The sequence below is a fragment of the Alosa alosa genome, chromosome 10, assembly GCF_017589495.1.
Source record: "Alosa alosa isolate M-15738 ecotype Scorff River chromosome 10, AALO_Geno_1.1, whole genome shotgun sequence".
Lineage (NCBI taxonomy): Eukaryota > Metazoa > Chordata > Actinopteri > Clupeiformes > Clupeidae > Alosa > Alosa alosa.
Window position 1 is genome coordinate 26,245,882 of NC_063198.1, and position 18,034 is coordinate 26,263,915.

An 18,034-nucleotide genomic window follows, 5' to 3' on the forward strand; every position below is an offset into this window, starting at 1 on the left:
TCGTTAAAAATTGCTGCCTTAGTGACCGAGTAAACACCAGCCAGTGATGATGATGTGTGGGTTCCCATTTAATCCGAACATTTCTGACGAGTGAAATGAGAGCATGCATGGCCTATGCACGCTTTCCCCGAGAAATGGTCAATTTTGTTCGTAAACAATAATATTTTTGTCATGCACAGGCCTATCTCCTACCCCAATGGTTCAAGATGCCACTTGGGCAGTAAACTGACCCAATTTTACTCATGCAATCAAAATTCATAGTCTGTTTGGAAACCTCTTCTCAAACATACGTAAGTAGACTAGTAGTTTAGCTCTCATCTTATGCATGCTTTCCTAATGAGAAACGCGGATAGTTTCTCTCCAAGGAAAACGCTATGTCCTTTCGCTCTCTACGCAACAATAACAACGTCTCATTTATACACTATCATACAACCCCCCACCTCTGTTCCATAACCTTTTACCCAGAGAATTTCTATAGCAGTGAAGGACGGGCAGGAGCAGGAAACGATTGGTCTGACACTTAGGGAAGAGGGTAGTTTATTCTAGGACATAGTGATGATTGGACAGAAATGTCTATGGGCGGGACTTCGGGGACTGGAAAGTATTGAATGCACATGTTTACCATCGCTCGCTGCTACAGTGGCACAAACAGGGAGGAGAGTGAGCGGCTACAGTACAGGTAAGCAGGCTTGCTTACTAGCTGAAAACTGAAAACGTTTTGAAGTTACTGTCGATACAGGACTAACTCTTTACATATCCACACTGTTTGTATACTCCCATAAAGCACCTGAGTTCGGTTGACTGCTACTCGTACGAGTTTCATATGACGTTAGTGTTGTTCTATATGTCACACTACACTTTGACTGAAGGCTAATTGTATAAGAAAACCCTTCAAATAGAATATGACAACGCTGCTATTATGTAAATTATTCTTAAATTATAAGAATATAAGATTTTTTCTCTACTATGGTTATCTCTCACGTATTATAATCACTGTTTCCTCTGAAATGTTGCCTGCAGATCTCTAGAGTAGCCTAAGGAAACTTTCAGGAAGACCTGTTTAGGCACTGTCTACAGCTGGCCTTCCAGAAATCATTGAATCTTTACCTTTGACTACGATGGTAGAGTCAAGAGATAGTTTGGAGCCAGACTTGACTGGATAACTTTCATGTCATCTCACTTTGATGACCCTGAAGACTGTATGCAAGGATTCTAGAAGAAGCATGTGGATCAGGATATCTGAAATACCAAGTATTAGTGCAGTGGTCTGCTCTAATGCAGGATCAGTGTGTCAGTTATGACCACAGAGTGCTGACAACAGGACTGGGACTACTATCATAAGGACACAATCACCAGCTTGTACATCACTGATTATCTCAGGGTTTCACAAATGTTGTAAAGCCCTCATAACAAAAGCCAGGGAATTCTCTGACGTGTAGTCAGCAAACTGGATTTTATCAAGATCAGAGGCACTAACTCTCCTTGTGACGTCAGAGACATTTCGTAAGATGACGACAGGCACCCTGCTGGACTATCCAACCACAGAGTCTCCCTTCAGCAGTCCTCCAGTCGCCATGCCAGCTCTAAGCCGGGCTCCGACGCAAGGGCCACCCCACCTTTGGCCCCCTCTGGACTTTGTGCTGGGCGCACTGGCCTGCTGTGGAGCCTGCGTGTTCACGAACCCCCTGGAGGTGGTGAAGACACGCCTGCAGCTGCAGGGCGAGCTGAGGGCCCGCGGCTCCTACCAGAGGCACTACCGGGGCGTCCTGCAGGCTCTGTGGGTGGTGGGCCGCAACGATGGTCTCCGTGGCCTTCAGAAGGGCCTGAGCGCCGGTTTACTCTACCAGGGCTTCATGAATGGCGTGCGACTGGGCTTCTACTCCTACAGCGAGGCGGCTGGGCTCACCCAAGCCCCAGGAGGGAACATCATGGCTGGAGCCGTTGCGGGAGCCCTGGGGGCCTTCGTGGCATCACCAGCCTACCTGGTGAGTAAACCAGACAAGGCGGTCAAGTAGAAGTGAAGCCTGTTGATTGGAACTCTGAAGATGAAGTGCTGAACTAATTTGGGGAGGGCATGTTTAAGTAGTTCCATTAATGTTTATGGTAGCGAAGAAAAGGCCCTTTGACAAATTTGGTCTACATTTCTATTGGAATGTGGTGTTATGTGGGTCAACGTCTGGGTTTTAAAAGCAATTCAGAGGTAATTATCAGTTAATTATATCAGTTAACAATAATGTTGACTAAAACATGGAGTCGTAGCAGCCTCTGATATATATATGTACTGCTTAAAAGACAAAAAGTGATGCAAAGATATCCTGAGAGATCTACCAATATGGACAGGGTCTTGGCTTTTACTCACCTCTTTAGGTCTTTGCTTTATTAACAGTGTCCAGTACAATTACAGTTATGTACAATTGTCCAGAACGGCAAATGCAGAATTTAGTCATGTTTTCCAGGATTTTTCATGTGTGACTTAATGTTTTACAATCTAGTAGGTCCTTATCTGAACACCACTCACAGAGGTCGGGTCTTGTAAGGTTACATGTCTGAAATTCTGCAGGTCCTGTTGTTGATGTTGACCCATTTAAAATTCTATACGTGTGTATGTGTATCTGGGTCAGACAAGATATCCGGCATATACACATATCCAGTAAATGTGACTTTGTCACCCTATCTGGCTTCTCCAGCATTCAAGGCTTCCATAGGCTCGGGTGACAGAGGAGGCTGATGTGATGAGATGTGTACCTATTTTAAGGGTCCTTTGGCAGGTGTCCAAGCTGTGTGTATGTTTGTGTACTTCAATATAACGTGCATGATTTCCCGCTCTATAAACTGCCAAGTAATCTTTAGCAGAGCACTCATGTCATATGCTAATATAGCTATCAGGAAGAGAAACATTATCTCACAAGGATCTCACTGTATGAAGTCACGTGGGATAGATGACATTTTAAATTTCAAAACTGTAAAGCAGTAAAAATAATATAGATCAAAAAAAGTAAAGATTGAAAGAAGCATTGGAGTGAGCAATCTGCCATAATCTAAACATATGGTTCAGTGTTATGCAACAGCCACACCTTACTCTTTATTGGCGGACTGGCTCTATGGTTGTTAACATTGAATGACTGTAGCACAGAGCATTCCACACAGAGCCTGTGGTAGTTTTACACTAGTCTACATGCACACAGAAAGCTAACACTGTGTCTCATTGCTGACTTTCCCCTCTTAAAGGTCAAGACACATCTTCAAGCCCAAACAGTGGAGACTATTGCTGTGGGTCATCAACATAACCACCAGGTGAAGTAAATGGTCCTTTGATCTACATATATGGCCAGAGGCTCTGTTATTACAGGGCATCCAAATATCTGTCCATATTTGCACTCTGTGTGCAGGGATGGCGTCTCGTTGAGAAACAGAGTTCCAGCAGGCCTATATCTGAACGTGTTAGACAGGTGCTGCTGAGCATGTGTGTTTCCTACCACAAGACAAATGCTTGTGACACACCTCCCACAGTCTTCTAGCTGTAGCCAATGAGAGGGTTTCAAAAAGAGGCGTGCGCCTGGTTTGTGCTGTGGCTTTGGTTTGTCTTGTCCCTGAGGTGAACTTTGGCCAGGCTTGGATCGCATCACAGATACCATTTTTTCCCCTTCATTGCGTAAACAATTAGTTTACTTACTGTAGCCTCTTACTGTTAAGTGATTGAATTATTTACTTCAATAGCTCTGTATGTTTATAGTATAGTACTATGTACATAGAACGATCTCCGATCAATCGGTTTGATTCCGACCTGCAGTATTTTCCTGATCCCACCTCATATCTCTCTCCCATTCGCCTCCCCTCTCTCTTTCTCTCTCTCTCTTTCTCTCTCTCTCCCTCTCTCTTTCTTTCTTTCTTTCTTTCTTTCTTTCTTTCTTTCTCTCTCTCTCTCTCTACTGTCCTATGGACCTAAAAAGCCCAAAAAATATGCTTAAAAAATGCAATTAAAGGGGACCCATTCAGAAATACCCCACACTTCTGTGTTAAAGCGCGGTCTTGTGGCTTCATTTAATTATGATTGAGTGCATTCTGTTGTACAGGACATACTGTGTATTCACTTTAGCACAGTGATGTTTAGTTGTGTAAATTGTGTCTATGTCTTTAAAGCAACCAATTCCCTGAACACCTCTTTTATTCTGGAACTCCTGATGTGTTTAGCCAGATTTACATGAATTTAGAGGGGACATGCTGCATTAAACCTGAAATGACTGTCAATTGCTAAACAGACTTACAGATTTAAACTAATAATCCTCTCTTTCTCTCGCTCTCTCTCACTGTCTCTTTCCCTCTCAGGGAGTGTCAAGTGCCTTTGCTTCCATCTACCGTCGTGAGGGGCTGGTGGGACTGTGGAGAGGGGTGAACGGAGCTGTGCCCAGGGTCATGGTGGGCTCAGCTGCCCAGCTTGCAACCTTCAGCTCGGCCAAGGAGTGGGTCTCTCACACAGAGGTGAGGTCATGGGCCCCAGACACACAGATCTCTCACTTTCTGTAGATTCACCAAAATAGTTTTCATTTGCCCCGAGTGTGAAGTTGTAAGAATCATTATCCTTTTGAGCTCTTGGTGAATGCACAGCACAAGGATATTCTGTGCCTCCTGAAATTAGACATTTGTCTTTCATGGCATTATTGCTGTTCTTGCGGAGTCTTTGCTAACTTAATGCACATTGTCTCCTACAGTGGTTTCATCCAAACAGCTGGCTGGTTGCCTTGACCGCTGCTATGCTAAGTGGTCTTGCGGTGACCATCACGATGACCCCATTTGATGTGATTAGCACAAGACTTTACAACCAACCTGTGGATGAGTTTCGAAGGGTAGGGTTTTCATATTCCCTTTTCTTAATTGGGCTATCTGTGTGTCAGTCGGTGCCTTGTGTATTGAGATGACCTATATGATTTCCCCTAGTAACTTTTGTACAAAACATTAAACATGTCTCTCAATTCCATAATGCTTACACATTTTTGTTTAAATTGCGCTGCCACGAATACTTCTTACATCTGTCTTTCTTAGTCTTTCTACTCTTTCTAGCCTGTTTCGTTCCGTTTGTATTTACCTCTCCTTCTGTCTTTCTCTGTCATCCCTGATGCTCAGGGCCAGCTGTACCGGGGCTTCCTGGACTGCATGCTGAAGGTGATGAAGGCCGAGGGCCCGCTGGGCCTGTATAAGGGCATCGGGCCGGTGTTCCTGCGCCTGGCCCCCCACACGGTGCTCAGCATGCTGCTGTGGGACGTGATGAGGCAGAGGGCGCTCCAGTACCAGTTGGACTCCCTGTGAAGAGCTGTTGAAAGAGAGTCATGCCGGGGTGGGGTGGGGGGGGGTTGTCAGGAACCACGCTCGCTTGTCTAGGTGCCGAGGTTATGGCAGCGCAGCTGCGCCTTAGTCTGAGCACTCCAGTTAAAGACACTCTCAGGGAGAATGTGTTACAGGATCACGCTGAGAAAGGGAAGGGAAACTTTTCTTGGGGCCATTTAATTTAGCCTCATGTTCATTTGGTAGGTCTCTCAGGATTTCCTTGTATCATTTTGTCTTTTAAGCAGTACATACTGAATCACAGGGTGCTACATCTCCATGTTTTAGTGAACATACTGATAATTACCTCTGAATACGTCTTGGACTAATACTAAAGCTATGGTCAATGAACACAACTCATCATAAAACGGATGCAATCCTCCTCTCTGTGCCTGACCTTAGAATGAGTACACTGTCATGTAACAGGCTAATATGATGTATGCTCTCCCTGAAGATAAAGATGTGCTATATTCATTAGTAAAATGGAGAAAATGATATGCCGTCTGTGCTTTATGTATTGAATGAAAAATGTAAATACTAATTATCTATAAATGTTGATATATTAATCACTATGTATCCCCCTTAATAAAGATTTTGCTGATATAAAAATGTGTTGATGGTACTTTATATTAGAAAATATAAACCAATAAAATATATACTGTACAAATACAGAGCACCATTGATAATCAGTTCTTTAGCGAGACTGAAACTCATTCTCAGTACACTCTGAAAGAAAATACAAGGCAAAAGAATGGTTATCTCCTTTGAGTTGAGTAATGTCCTGACCTTTGTAGCTTGAGATAGATAGTGGTAACATGAGCTCTGTGATCAGTGCTATGAAATGGGTGCATGTCTTTGAAAAGAGTATTCTGTTTTTTGATGAAAGGATCCTTGATGATTGAATCACTTGTCCCACATAAGAGCTGGACTAATCACCGTTTGTTATACTTGAATCATGACTTTTGGTGCTGTAATGGTGTGGCTGCCGATGGAGGACAATCCTGTGGTTTCCATTCTGCAAGGTAAGTGAGTGGGGATGTTTCAGAATGAATATAAAAATAATCAAGGGAGAGCTCATGTGATAATGTTTGCTGCTGTATTAATATATACATTTCAAAAAGTACACATAATGTCCTGTAGTTAATGACTCTTTTGTTATCAGGAGTGGTTGGGGCTTGTGGAACAACTCTGATGTGTAATCTGTTACGGGTTAGCCTGTTCGTCCGTTGCACAAGGTGATTTTGCAGTATATTTTATTTAAGCAATAAAAACCATAAAACATTTTGAATTGTTATGTTCTGTAACCATTATAATAACATTGATGATATGAAACATTGTTGCCAAGTTTTCAAACCTTTTCCAGGCTTTCATGCAAAACTGTTGTTGTTTAAAAAGTCTACTCTCAACCCTAAATATCCAACATTTGTATGACTTCTTGAGTGCTGGGACTGATGAGTGAGTCTGAAACAGCATTATTAGTTACAGTGATATAATACACTTGATGGGATCTGACCAAATGTCTCTTGACTTGTACTCCTCAGATACACACCAGCAGATGGCACTTCTGAGAGACCAAATGGTGAAACAAAGTCGATTGGTCGCCTAAGCAGTGGAATCCAATTCATTCTCCTCACAGGAGTTCTTTCTCTGGTGGGACCTCGCGTCTCTTCCCTGATAGTCCTGGAGTTCTGCCTCAGAGCTGTCCTGGCCTCACTCATTTTTGGACAGGCAAGATTCCACAAAACCCACATTAACCACACAAACTTATACAGTCCTGGGGTGATACAATAATTGCTACACATAATCATTCCACCAATGGTTTTATCTCAAGGCACTATAAGTCACTGGTCACATTATGCTTGTAAAGAATTTCTCTCGTTATCTTGTGTCTATCACCACACAGTTTTCCAGCTCAAACTTTTGTATTGTAATACAATGCTGTGGTGGCCCTTCATATTACTGCTGGAGGAACATCTGTTTTGATCTAGTTAGATTGAGACTCTCTCTATCTACTCTATTAGGGAACCCTGCATGAAGTCACCAAGCAGTTCCTGATCCAGTGCCAGTTCTCGCTGGGCTGTGCGCTCACCTGCACTCTCCAGTACCTCCACGGAGGAGCCCCGCACCGCGGACTCAGCCTCCTGCTGGCCGCCGGCCTCTGCTGGTTCCTGGCCAGGCAGGGTGAGCGCCTGTGGGCTCATGTAGGGCTGCTATACCCCAGGCACTACTCTCAGCGTGACTGCGGCGTCTGCCTCACCCTGGTCTCCTCTCGGGACGCTCTGCTACCTATGCTACGCCGCAGTGTCGTCATGATCTTCACTCTAGCCAGTGTGGCTGCCACTGCTGTGGTGAGTCAGCACTTCCTGTTGGGGGCGGAAGACCTGAGGTTTTGGACACCAATGACCCTGTGCTACATCTTACTATTGCTTCGGGTATTGGGTAAGTGTGCGTGTGTGTGTGTATGTCTGTCTGTGTGTCTGTGTCTGTGTCTGTGTCTGTGTCTGTGTGTGTGTGTGTGTGTGTGTGTGTGTGTGTGTGTGTGTGTGTGTGTGTGTGTGTGCATGTGTGTGTGTGTCTGTGTCTGTGTGTGTGTGTGTGTGTGTGTGTGTGTGTGTGTGTGTGTGTGTGTGACTGTAACCATTCATCAACCAACACCTTAGACAATCAGCTCAGAACAACACCTTAGACAATCAGCTCAGAACAAAAGTTCTTTAAAAAATAAAGCTGTTCATGGTTCAGAGGCTTTGAATGCATATGGGAGCCTTATCAACATGATAACATCAGGTTATAATAAGCAAGTAGAGTGATGACAGGGAATGAGCTTTTCAGAAATGCTGCTGGGGAGAAGATTCCCCAGCTTGTGTTCACTCCATTCTAATTTATCTTGTTTTAATTAGTTGAGGAAGCTAATAATCATATCATCACATACAACAAGTAACCACAAGATGCATGGAGATGAATAAAGAATGAACTTTGATCCTATTGCACCTTGTTGAGTATAGCTTTGTTTCTGTCTTTCCTCAGAGGACCAGCAGAGCAGCCCAGGCGGCCAGGCGATGCTGCGGTCGGCAGGGCTCCGCGTGGTGACCCTGTTTGTGTGGCTGCTGATGGTGGGGAACTTCACCGATGTGCTCCAGGTGCTGTTCTGCTTCTTGGGGGAGAGTGTGTGCCTGCTTCCCTCTCTGGGCCTCCTGCGTTCCACCGTGCCACCGGTGAGTTAGTCAGCCTCTGTGGATGGCAGTCAGATTTACTAACAGATATAAGCAACTCAATGACAGACATAGTTGGAACATGTTGGTCTATGTACATGCCCAGGTACCACTTTTGTAACAATCCTGTGCCCTTGTCCCTTTTATAGCAAAGTTGTCAATGTTAAAAATGAATAAATTTAGGACAGGAGCACTGAAGTTCACTGTGACTTACAAATGCTGCAGTGATCTCTATGCCCAGAAATAGAATCACTAATTTGTCAAGATTACAAGCTCTTTTGGAAGTCAAAGACAATTCAACATGCTACCAAGTGTTAGCTATAATCGACTGCAGGCGTTTTTCTTAACTAGGACAAGTGCACTAATAGCTACTTTCTGTCTATAAATATATCCTGCAAGGCAGTAAGTTGGTAATTAGAAGGGGAAATCAACTCACAGCACTGCATTTAAGTTTTGGTCCCCTGTAATACAGGACATAAACTTGGTTGCTATTGTTTTTGTTTTGGCTCATTGTGTTCTTTATTTGTTACTTTCGTTGTGTAATTGATAATGACGTAAAACATATTTTTATGTAGACCTGCTCTCTATGCTATGGGTGTGTTTCTAAAGGCTGTGTTTATCCCGTTCCTTCTCAAGGAAGATGACAAGGATCCTCATGGCCCACCATCCTCTGAATGACAAGAACAGGCTTCCTTTTCTCACACAGCCAACTGTGGCATGACTAACTGACTGAACCCATTGCACAAGACCGCTAAACTCCTGTACATGGTGATGTGGTCCCATGTTCATGCTCTGTAATGTGGACTCAACCTGTTTTATCTACAGGCCGTGCAGGCATATTATGTAACTCTTCACTCATTAACCAGGTGGAATGGCATATGGGTGTGGCACAGGTCCTCGTAGGGCCAAAGCTCTGACAATGACAATGACTCAAACTCATAAAGCAGGGCCTCTCCACTGCCACAGGAAATCATTCTTTAAAGACACAGGCTTACAGTCTGTGATGACAGGAATAGCATGGAATGCCATGGGTAAATGGGACTCCAGAAAAGTGGTTCCAGAAAAAATATAGCATAAAACACAAAGGAAGAAAGTTAGAGTTAGAGGACATTGTTAAGAGAACTGGTCTGTGAACAAAGAGAGAACTGTATGTCAAGGCCACACTGTTCAGACTGTTCATAAGAGCAGCCTACTGCACAGTCAGCAGAACCATCCCAACAGAAGAAGACTCTTGTGCAGTAATCAACCTCAGCTCCTGGCTGTTTCAATCATGAACAAGGAAATGTGGTAACTATCTCAGGCTCCCACTAAACTCCATGGTCGGCATGAATGGGGAAACACCATACAGTGGTCTAAACATTTTGAACTTCTTGTAAAATTTCAGGTGTTCACGGGATTCAAACATTTAATAACAAAAGCATCTACCTCAATAAACCATTCACACACTCAAATAGTGGTTTGGTAGGATGGTGTGAGTTTGATTTAGAGCACTAGTTTTGTTTTCTTGTGTTAAATGCAGCTGTGGTCCAATGTACACCTTGATAACGTGATTACATTATTGGGGGGGGCATGGGCATGTACATAGACCAACATGTTCCAACTATGTCTGTCATTGAGTTGCTTATATCTGTTAGTAAATCTGACTGCCATCCACAGAGGCTGACTAACTCACCGGTGGCACGGGGGACACATTTTCTAGAACATTCTCAGTACCTTGATGCGTTCAGTGTCAAATTAAATGTGAAAACCTCCAATCATTGACTGGTCATATTTATTATCAGTGATAGAATGGGGTGTTTGGATTAGCTTTTGTAATCACCGTCTGTATGGTGAAGAGAAAATACAGAAAAGACATAGGGCTCTATCTTAACGACAGAAAACAGAATTATGAAAACGCAAAGCGTAAGTAGCCTTGTGGGCGAATCCCGGGCGCTGTTGCTACTTTACCGGCGGGATAATGACTGTTGCGCCCGACGCAAATCTAAAATTGGGTGGTCTGAAGTAGCTACATTAGCCTACCTGTGGAGGGAAAATTCCAATATGCGCTGACTGCAAAATAGGAAAGACAAAAGCGCGAGTATACAAAGTCAATTGCGCTGGAGTGCAAGATAGAGCCCATAGAGTGAATGAGACACACTACCGTCTTTTAAAGACAATTACAACACACTTTTAATGTGACTCAGTTTAAACACAAATGTGAGTCTGCACACACACACACACACACACACACACACACACACACACACACACTTATGTGCTATGACTCATTTTCCTCACACACATCGAGCTTACTAAATTAACAAGGACAGAATCATATCTCAACCAGCAGTATACTCATGCAGAATTGTGTGATTTCCTGTTTTGAGATGTTTGAGGCATATTCCAAACCCATTTCCTTGTCAGTTGTCCTCTTCACAACAGGACAAAAGTGATAGTGTGTTATCTGCATATAACACACAAGCATATGGAGAGATTCTTGCACACAAACACAGCATCAGAGCTGCTCCTCCACTTCTTGTCTATAGTTGCAGCTTTTGGCAACTAAAGTGATGGTGAGGAGGAGGAGCTTGAGCTGGCGGGGATGATGTCATTGCTGGGCATGCTCCCTCCTGCTGCTGTGACATCACTGTGGCATTCCATTCTTCAGACACTGGAACAACACAACCCCCCGACCCAGACCCCTCCCCCTGATTCTTAACCCTGTAGCCCCCTTACCTAATATTGGTTTACATCTCACCCTTTCTATCTCATCTCTTTCAATCCTTTTCCCTCTCTCACTCCATTTTCATGAGTCTGTACCCTCTTTTCACTCAATCCCTCCCTCCACCCCACCCCCTACAACTCCTTTCTTCTTTTGGTGTCTTTTTTCCTTCCCTTGCTCCAGATTCCAGAGTCAGTGAAGGGAACTAGCTTCCCAAGGTTACGGTCCATTCAAAGCCAAACTATTTGCTGATAGGACTGATAAATATGAAGAGAGGGGGCACTTACTTTTCCAGTGGCTTAGTATACCACATTCAAAATGTATTCACTATTCTTTTCTTCCTATCATTACTTTTTGCCTCTCAGTTAGACAATCCCTGCCTTTCCCCTACCTTCTTGCTTTAAGGAATCTGTCTGCAGTCTCACTTTATACCCTCATGAACTGACCTGAGCTCCTGAGAACTGTCTGAGCCTGCCTCAGTTTGGATATTATTATTTAACTTTGTTTTGATTTATCCAGAGGCACAAAACAACAGGAAAACTGTGTAAAATGGATGCTTCAAGAAAAGGGGGGAAAAAAAACTAACAAGAGGCAATAGCATTGGCATTGGGGGATGGGAGGAGAAGAATGAAGGGGAACAGAAAAAAAGAGAGAGGGCAGACTCGATGAGGGAGGTAGAGAAAATAAAGTGACAGAACAATGAGAAGGAGAGAGGAACAGGGGCACACAGAGAAAAGAGGCAGAGGCAAAGCTGGAAAAGGCAGGTACAGTCACATCCTGCTGAATTCTCAGAGATAAAGGAGAGGAAAGGGGGGGTTGTGTATTTGTGTGTGTGTGCATGTGCGTGTGTGTGTGTGTGTATGTGTGCCTGTGTGCGTGTATGCACACGCATGCCTTGTAGTAGTGCATGCTTTTTTGCATGTACTATACATCATGTCTTAGCTTTCAGTGCTTGTGTTTTAGTGCATGTCTCACAGCTGATGAGTGGTTGTGAAATCTGTGTGTGTGTGTGACTGTACGAAAACTTTATGACTAGATTGTTTTTGTGAGTTGATGACTGTGCAAGTGTCATCCATTTTAGTGGGCTTTGTCAGTGATGAACTGTTTACCTTTTACGGCTGGGAAAGGAGTGTTGTCACTAAGCAGGGGAGAGGGAGGGAGCAGGAGTGTGGGAGGGAGAGAGGGAGGAAGAGAGGGAGGGGGCGAGCAGTGGAGGAAAAGGAGTGGCTTTCTGTAGATAGCTGCCCGTTCTACGACAGCCCTCTCTCTTACTCTTTTAGTGACGGCCCTGTGAGTGACACTAGTGGGGCCGACCGGGAGCTTCAAGATTCAGAAGGAGTGAAAGAGAGGGAGAGGAAGAGAGAAAAAGAGGAGGACTACAGAGCAGAGGGTTAATACTGGTTCCCCAACAGGTATGTTGAATGGGTTTTGCACATTGAGTTATGCAATTCTTTTCTTTCAGGAAACCGTGATCTCACTTTAGTTTCTCAATACTTGACAAAATGGTGAATATGATGAAACCGTGCCAACTGGACCAGAGGGAACAGTGGGAGAGAGGATTGTGCTTGTGGGCTTAAGATTTGCTGTGATTTATACAGTATGTTCATTCCTGCATTTTAAGTATACTTTGCACATACTGCATACACAGTAGCCTATAAGTACATACATGCACATGTACATAGACACACATTTGTTTATATGTGTCTGTGTATTTGTGTTTGTGTTTGTGTGTCTGGTGAATGTGTTTAAAGGCACAATATCAGTATTTACTGGTAAATGGAACAGTCCTCTCTGACATGTCGTTCTTGTTTGAGTGTGAAAGACATTGGTAACTCTCTGTATATGATATTCCAATAGCTTTACACTCAGGTGATCACACCTCATACATTTGCCCCACACAAGGAGTCGTACATAAGTGCCAGTATTCCCATCTCTGACCAAACATTCTAGCAGGGCCAAGGCCAGATACATCTCCAAAAGATAAACAAAGTTCTGGTCTTTGTCTTAATTTGAAAGTAAAAGCAAATTGATAAGCAAAACAATCTGAAGCCAGTACTTGTACTCACTTTCTTAAACACTACTTTCATAAAGACAATACTCAAATGAATACACATTACTCTTGCAGCAGATATAGACACTGTTATTCTTTTGCATGTGAGAGGGAGGGAGACAGAGTGGGGGTGGTTTGTGTAAATGATTATAGTTGGTGTGAGGAAATGTGTCCCATGGGTGGGACTCCACTGACCAGCTTGATCATAAATGGGTGTTAAAAAGCCTTGCTTTCTCTTTCTGGATGCTTAGATAAACCACAATGTTCCACTGCCTGCCCAGATAGAAAAACAGGAAAAAACATTGCTTTTTTAACAGCAAGTCCAAGTTAGTAATAATAATATTCCTGAAATATGGCAGCAACATGAAACAAAGTTACATAACATGATTTTTTTGGGTTGTAATACAGAATAACTTTCTTTTTTTTTTTTTTTATCCTCTGCAAATTATACAGCAGGCCTATAAATGAGAAGGAAGTATGACTGTTGTGTGTTTGGGTAGACGCAGGAGAGTCTTTAACTAACACTCTCCATGCTGCCGTTCCAGCACCATGATGTCTGCAGCACCCCCAAAGAGGATGGTGTCCTCAGTGTTCATCACTCTGGCCTCCCCTTACCGCGCCACCGTCACACCCAACTCCCACGTTCACAGCACCAAGGCCAGAGACTCTGGCCTGCCCCTCAGCCCTGGCTATGGCACCAGTGAGCCTCAGCTCGCCCAGCGCCGACCCTCTGCCACCTTGCAAGATGGACACAGGAGGACACAGATGCCTTCGCCTTCCCCAGCTTCAGCTCCAGAACCTTTCCCAGCTTCAGCCCCAGAACCTTTCCCCGAACCCCCTTCACCTGCGGCAACCGTGGGAAAGGACAGGGGCCCTGGGGGAGGAAAGAGCCCCAAACAGGACTCGGCTGCAGAACCCTTCTCTGATGGTAATCACCTGCCAGACCATACAGATTTAGTCAAAAGATATTTCATTGCCTCTCTGAATATGTCAAAACATATGTGGAATCAGTATGCATTATCGCCTTTCTTCTCTCCTCTCTCCTCTGAGTGTTACCAAAGTCATCAATATCTATAATATACTCCCTGTGATCTTTCTGACTCAAGTCAGAGCAAGCAAGCAATATTGTGCAGTGAAAGATGGCAACATATTTGTGTGTTGTGCGAAGTTAAAGTATTTCAATCAACATTAGTATGCCTGTGCTTGTGATGGGCAGATGGAAAAATCCACCATGTTCATCTAACCACCCTCCACCCCACTGTGATCTTGTTATACCAGAGTTTTTTCCCCCTCCGCCCCCTGTGACGTCTCCCCCTGCCCTCTCGGCTGATCCTGCCATTCCCCCACCGCTTGCTCCATCCATCCAGAACCCCCATCTCAGCCCCCCTCACCTCCAGCACGCTACACCCACTGCCACAACAGCTGAGGTAAGTCCTCCTGGCCTCAAGAACCACTTATTCCCCCACAACCATTCCCACCCCAAGACCGGGCATACTCACCATCGTAGGAACACAAAGGGAATCCAACAGCTTGTTGTGACAGCACATTTTTGCAGAATTTCCAGTGGATTTTGGAGGACTTGTGGTGCTCTAGAGAGCAGTGTCAAATAAGTACATCTGCAGATGATATTAGAGAGGGGGGGGGGGTACGTGAAGGCAGCTGGGGCGCAGTTGTTTTTTAGGAGACAAGCGTGACCTGCGCTTTGTTGTCTCTGTCTTTTTAGCCTTACCAAAAGAAACAGAGCATTTAACCAAATACACACATCTCGGCAACTTTTCTCCAGCTCAGTGAAATTTAACGCTCCCTCTTGCGCCATTATTGTGGGTTCAGTCTTGTGGCAGATGCAATGAAAACAGTGGCCACTGTAGCTGCCTAATCTCGGGCACCGAGGCTGGGAGCATAGTGTTCCCTCATCGGGTCAGAGGGGAATTCACACATTTCTGTTCACAACTCACCCAGGCCATGGGGCCCTATGAGTGTTCAGCTATGTTGGTTGAGCTCAGCAAACAGCATTCCTCCGCATAGAAATACACAATGTTTTCAAAAATGCAAATATTTGTGTTCAGCTCCATCTATGGCAACAAATGTTCTCTGCATTAAGCAGATTTTCCCCATACGCTATTTGTGTAACGTTTCCTGTGAGAACATGAAAGACACAAAATGTGCATGTATACAACACAATGACAGGACATTATTTAGGGAGTTGAAGGGAGTACACAATATAGGTGTTAGGTTGGAAATCCCAAATAGGAGACAAATTGTTAAACTCAGGTGATGTTTCAAATACAAAAATGGTACTGATATAAGATAACATAAGATTTGATTTCTTTATTGTCATTGTACAATATACAATGAAATTCAGGTACACTCAAGAACCAGGCTCTATAGAGAGTAAAATATATACAATAAATAATAAAATATAGTAAAAATAACATAATTAATAAGATAATAAATACTCTGCCTCCATGTACTCATCGTCTTATTTTCACATCACACATACATTTGTATCTCCCACTCATTCATGCCAATGTAGTTAATGCAGTTAAAAAGAGAATTATTGTGATGTGTTCCGGTTTGCTTTAAGCTCCAAGATCATTATGGTAATGGCTTTGGGATAAAAACTGTTCATGAGTCTTGTGATGCGTGTTTTTATGGACCTGTAGCGTATCCTGGATGATAACAGTTCATCCAGGTGATGTGGAGGTGGAATGTACAATATACTGACAGATCAAGAGGGGGTCAATAATCTACAGTGATCCATTATGTAACATTCTGAGTAGCATCATTTCTTGACTTAAGGCCATTTTCAGCAGCTGTGCCAATCATTACATCAGTTTCATCACCTGGATGAAACACATCACAACCAGAGAATGTCTAATAGGAAGACGGGCTCCGTCACAACCTCCAAAGTTCAAAGATTGATTTGAAGCCTGGGCAGTTGAATGGTGTTGAGTTTTTACAAAGCGGATAGCTGTCGTCGTGCTCTGAACCATCGTAACCTTTCTCACAAAGGCAGGAGCTCCCGCTGAGAAACAGCTTGAGGAGAGACACCCCTCTGGTGGAGACGAGAAAAATGAACAGCCTCAGACATGGCCGGACGACTCGAGGGACAATGTGGGACTAGAGAGCAGAGGTGAATGCCAACACAAAGTTAAAGCTTTAAACATAGCTCTAGCGAATTTAGTTTATTCTTATCATTTTGCAGTTTTCATTTGTGCATGCCATGGCTAGCTTTAATTCTATTTTGTTTGTTAGATCTGTGTGGCTTTTGCAGAAAATCAGTGGCTCTGAGTGAACCTGCCATCGAGGCCCTAAACAGGACATACCATGCCACTTGTTTCCAGTGTCGGCAATGTCACATTCCCCTGGCTGGCAAACTGTACTATAACAAAGCTGGGATACCACTCTGTGAGGACTGCTACCAGGTGTGTGCTACTCTGTGTAACTACTTTGTTGTCACAACAACTCATTAGATCTAAACTGACAAACAACATGCTGGTTTCACACTGGTTTCACGGGAACCCCTGCATAGAGGACAATAGCACTTAACCTATTCTCAACCCTTAAAAGGCCAGCCTGGAGCCCTGCTGGGCCTGCGGTGAGGTCATCAAGGATCATGTGATTCGTGCCTTGGAACGAGCCTATCATCCACCTTGCTTCGTATGTACGACCTGCAAGCAACCAATTGGGGAGCAGAGATTTGCACAGGGAGAGGTTGGGGAGGTGTACTGCCTTCAGGACTACTACAGGTACACAATTGACAAAAAAGTGTGATAATGCTAAGTTTGACTATTTAAACTATTCAATTGAAATAAACATATTACACAGATGCTTATTCAGCTAATTGTCTGACCTGACACTAATGAAGGACTTCTCTGAAACATGCAGAGAAACATGGTGGTCTAACAATCACTTGCTTTTTTGAACAATGCAGGAAGTATGCCCCACAGTGTAGTGCCTGTGACCTGCTGATCATTCCGAGAGAGGACGGCACAGACAGCTTCACAGTGGAGTGTCTTGGACGTTCCTTCCATGAAGAATGCTATCGTTGTGAGGTAGAGCATCTGATACAAATTGAAGCAGTGTTGTCCGTATGTCTATATATCAGTGAGTTTGTTGTATGCATGTATGAAATGAGTGAGGACACACACGTGTGTGTGTGTGTGTATATGACTTTCAAATTCAAATTTGGATTTTACTGCAAACTGAAATGCCCTCCCTCTCACTCATACAGGTCTGCAGGGTTATTCTCTCTCCGGAGCCTAATGATCAGGGCTGTCACCCACTGGAGGGTCAGATCCTCTGTAAACCCTGCCACTTGACACTGGTCCAAGGGGCACAGCAGTGAGGCCAAGCTCAAGGCCAGAAGCAAACCCTAAGATGGGATGGAGCAAGGAGAGAAGGACACAGCAAACTCTATGCTGATGGAGCATCACACTTTGTGGGATGAACCACTGAAAATTACAATGTGTTTATATTTTTGTGGAAACTCATATTCTTGTTCATATCAAATGTACCTTATGTAAGCTTAGCCCTTTGTTTAATGTGTAGCAAGCAGCCCGTCTATTTTTTCACATAGCTTAGTTTGCACATGTTGTGAGCACCATCAATTTAAATGCACCAAAGATATTTATTCATTAAATCATACACATTGTTGGTATTTTCTATATTACATGAATACATCGAACATCCCTGTTTTTCACTTAATTAAGAAAAATAAAAGAAAATATTGGTCACACTGTCATTTCTGCCCTG

The 18,034-nt window shown here is 43.8% G+C and overlaps 3 protein-coding genes across 3 annotated transcripts; all 3 read left to right on the top strand.

Moving 5' to 3' along the window:
- Window positions 1–575: 575 nt before the first annotated feature.
- slc25a34 (solute carrier family 25 member 34) lies at window positions 576–5,928 on the top strand. Its single transcript, XM_048253976.1, has 6 exons — window positions 576–679; window positions 1,021–1,985; window positions 3,229–3,294; window positions 4,327–4,479; window positions 4,710–4,844; window positions 5,122–5,928. The coding sequence occupies exons 2-6, from the start codon at window positions 1,509–1,511 to the stop codon at window positions 5,302–5,304; spliced, it is 1,014 nt and encodes a 337-aa protein (XP_048109933.1). The 5' UTR covers window positions 576–679; window positions 1,021–1,508; the 3' UTR covers window positions 5,305–5,928.
- Window positions 5,929–6,153: 225 nt separating this feature from the next.
- Window positions 6,154–10,015, top strand: LOC125301503 (transmembrane protein 82-like). The gene is made up of 6 exons (XM_048253977.1): window positions 6,154–6,341; window positions 6,482–6,554; window positions 6,861–7,047; window positions 7,341–7,758; window positions 8,344–8,531; window positions 9,165–10,015. Exons 1-6 carry the CDS (start codon window positions 6,275–6,277, stop codon window positions 9,204–9,206), a joined length of 975 nt encoding a protein of 324 aa, XP_048109934.1. The 5' UTR covers window positions 6,154–6,274; the 3' UTR covers window positions 9,207–10,015.
- A 2,494-nt stretch (window positions 10,016–12,509) lies between these two features.
- fblim1 (filamin binding LIM protein 1) lies at window positions 12,510–18,023 on the top strand. Its single transcript, XM_048253975.1, has 8 exons — window positions 12,510–12,641; window positions 13,825–14,207; window positions 14,558–14,706; window positions 16,292–16,412; window positions 16,535–16,704; window positions 16,850–17,028; window positions 17,214–17,334; window positions 17,514–18,023. Exons 2-8 carry the CDS (start codon window positions 13,829–13,831, stop codon window positions 17,625–17,627), a joined length of 1,233 nt encoding a protein of 410 aa, XP_048109932.1. The 5' UTR covers window positions 12,510–12,641; window positions 13,825–13,828; the 3' UTR covers window positions 17,628–18,023.
- The last annotated feature ends 11 nt before the right edge of the window (window positions 18,024–18,034 follow it).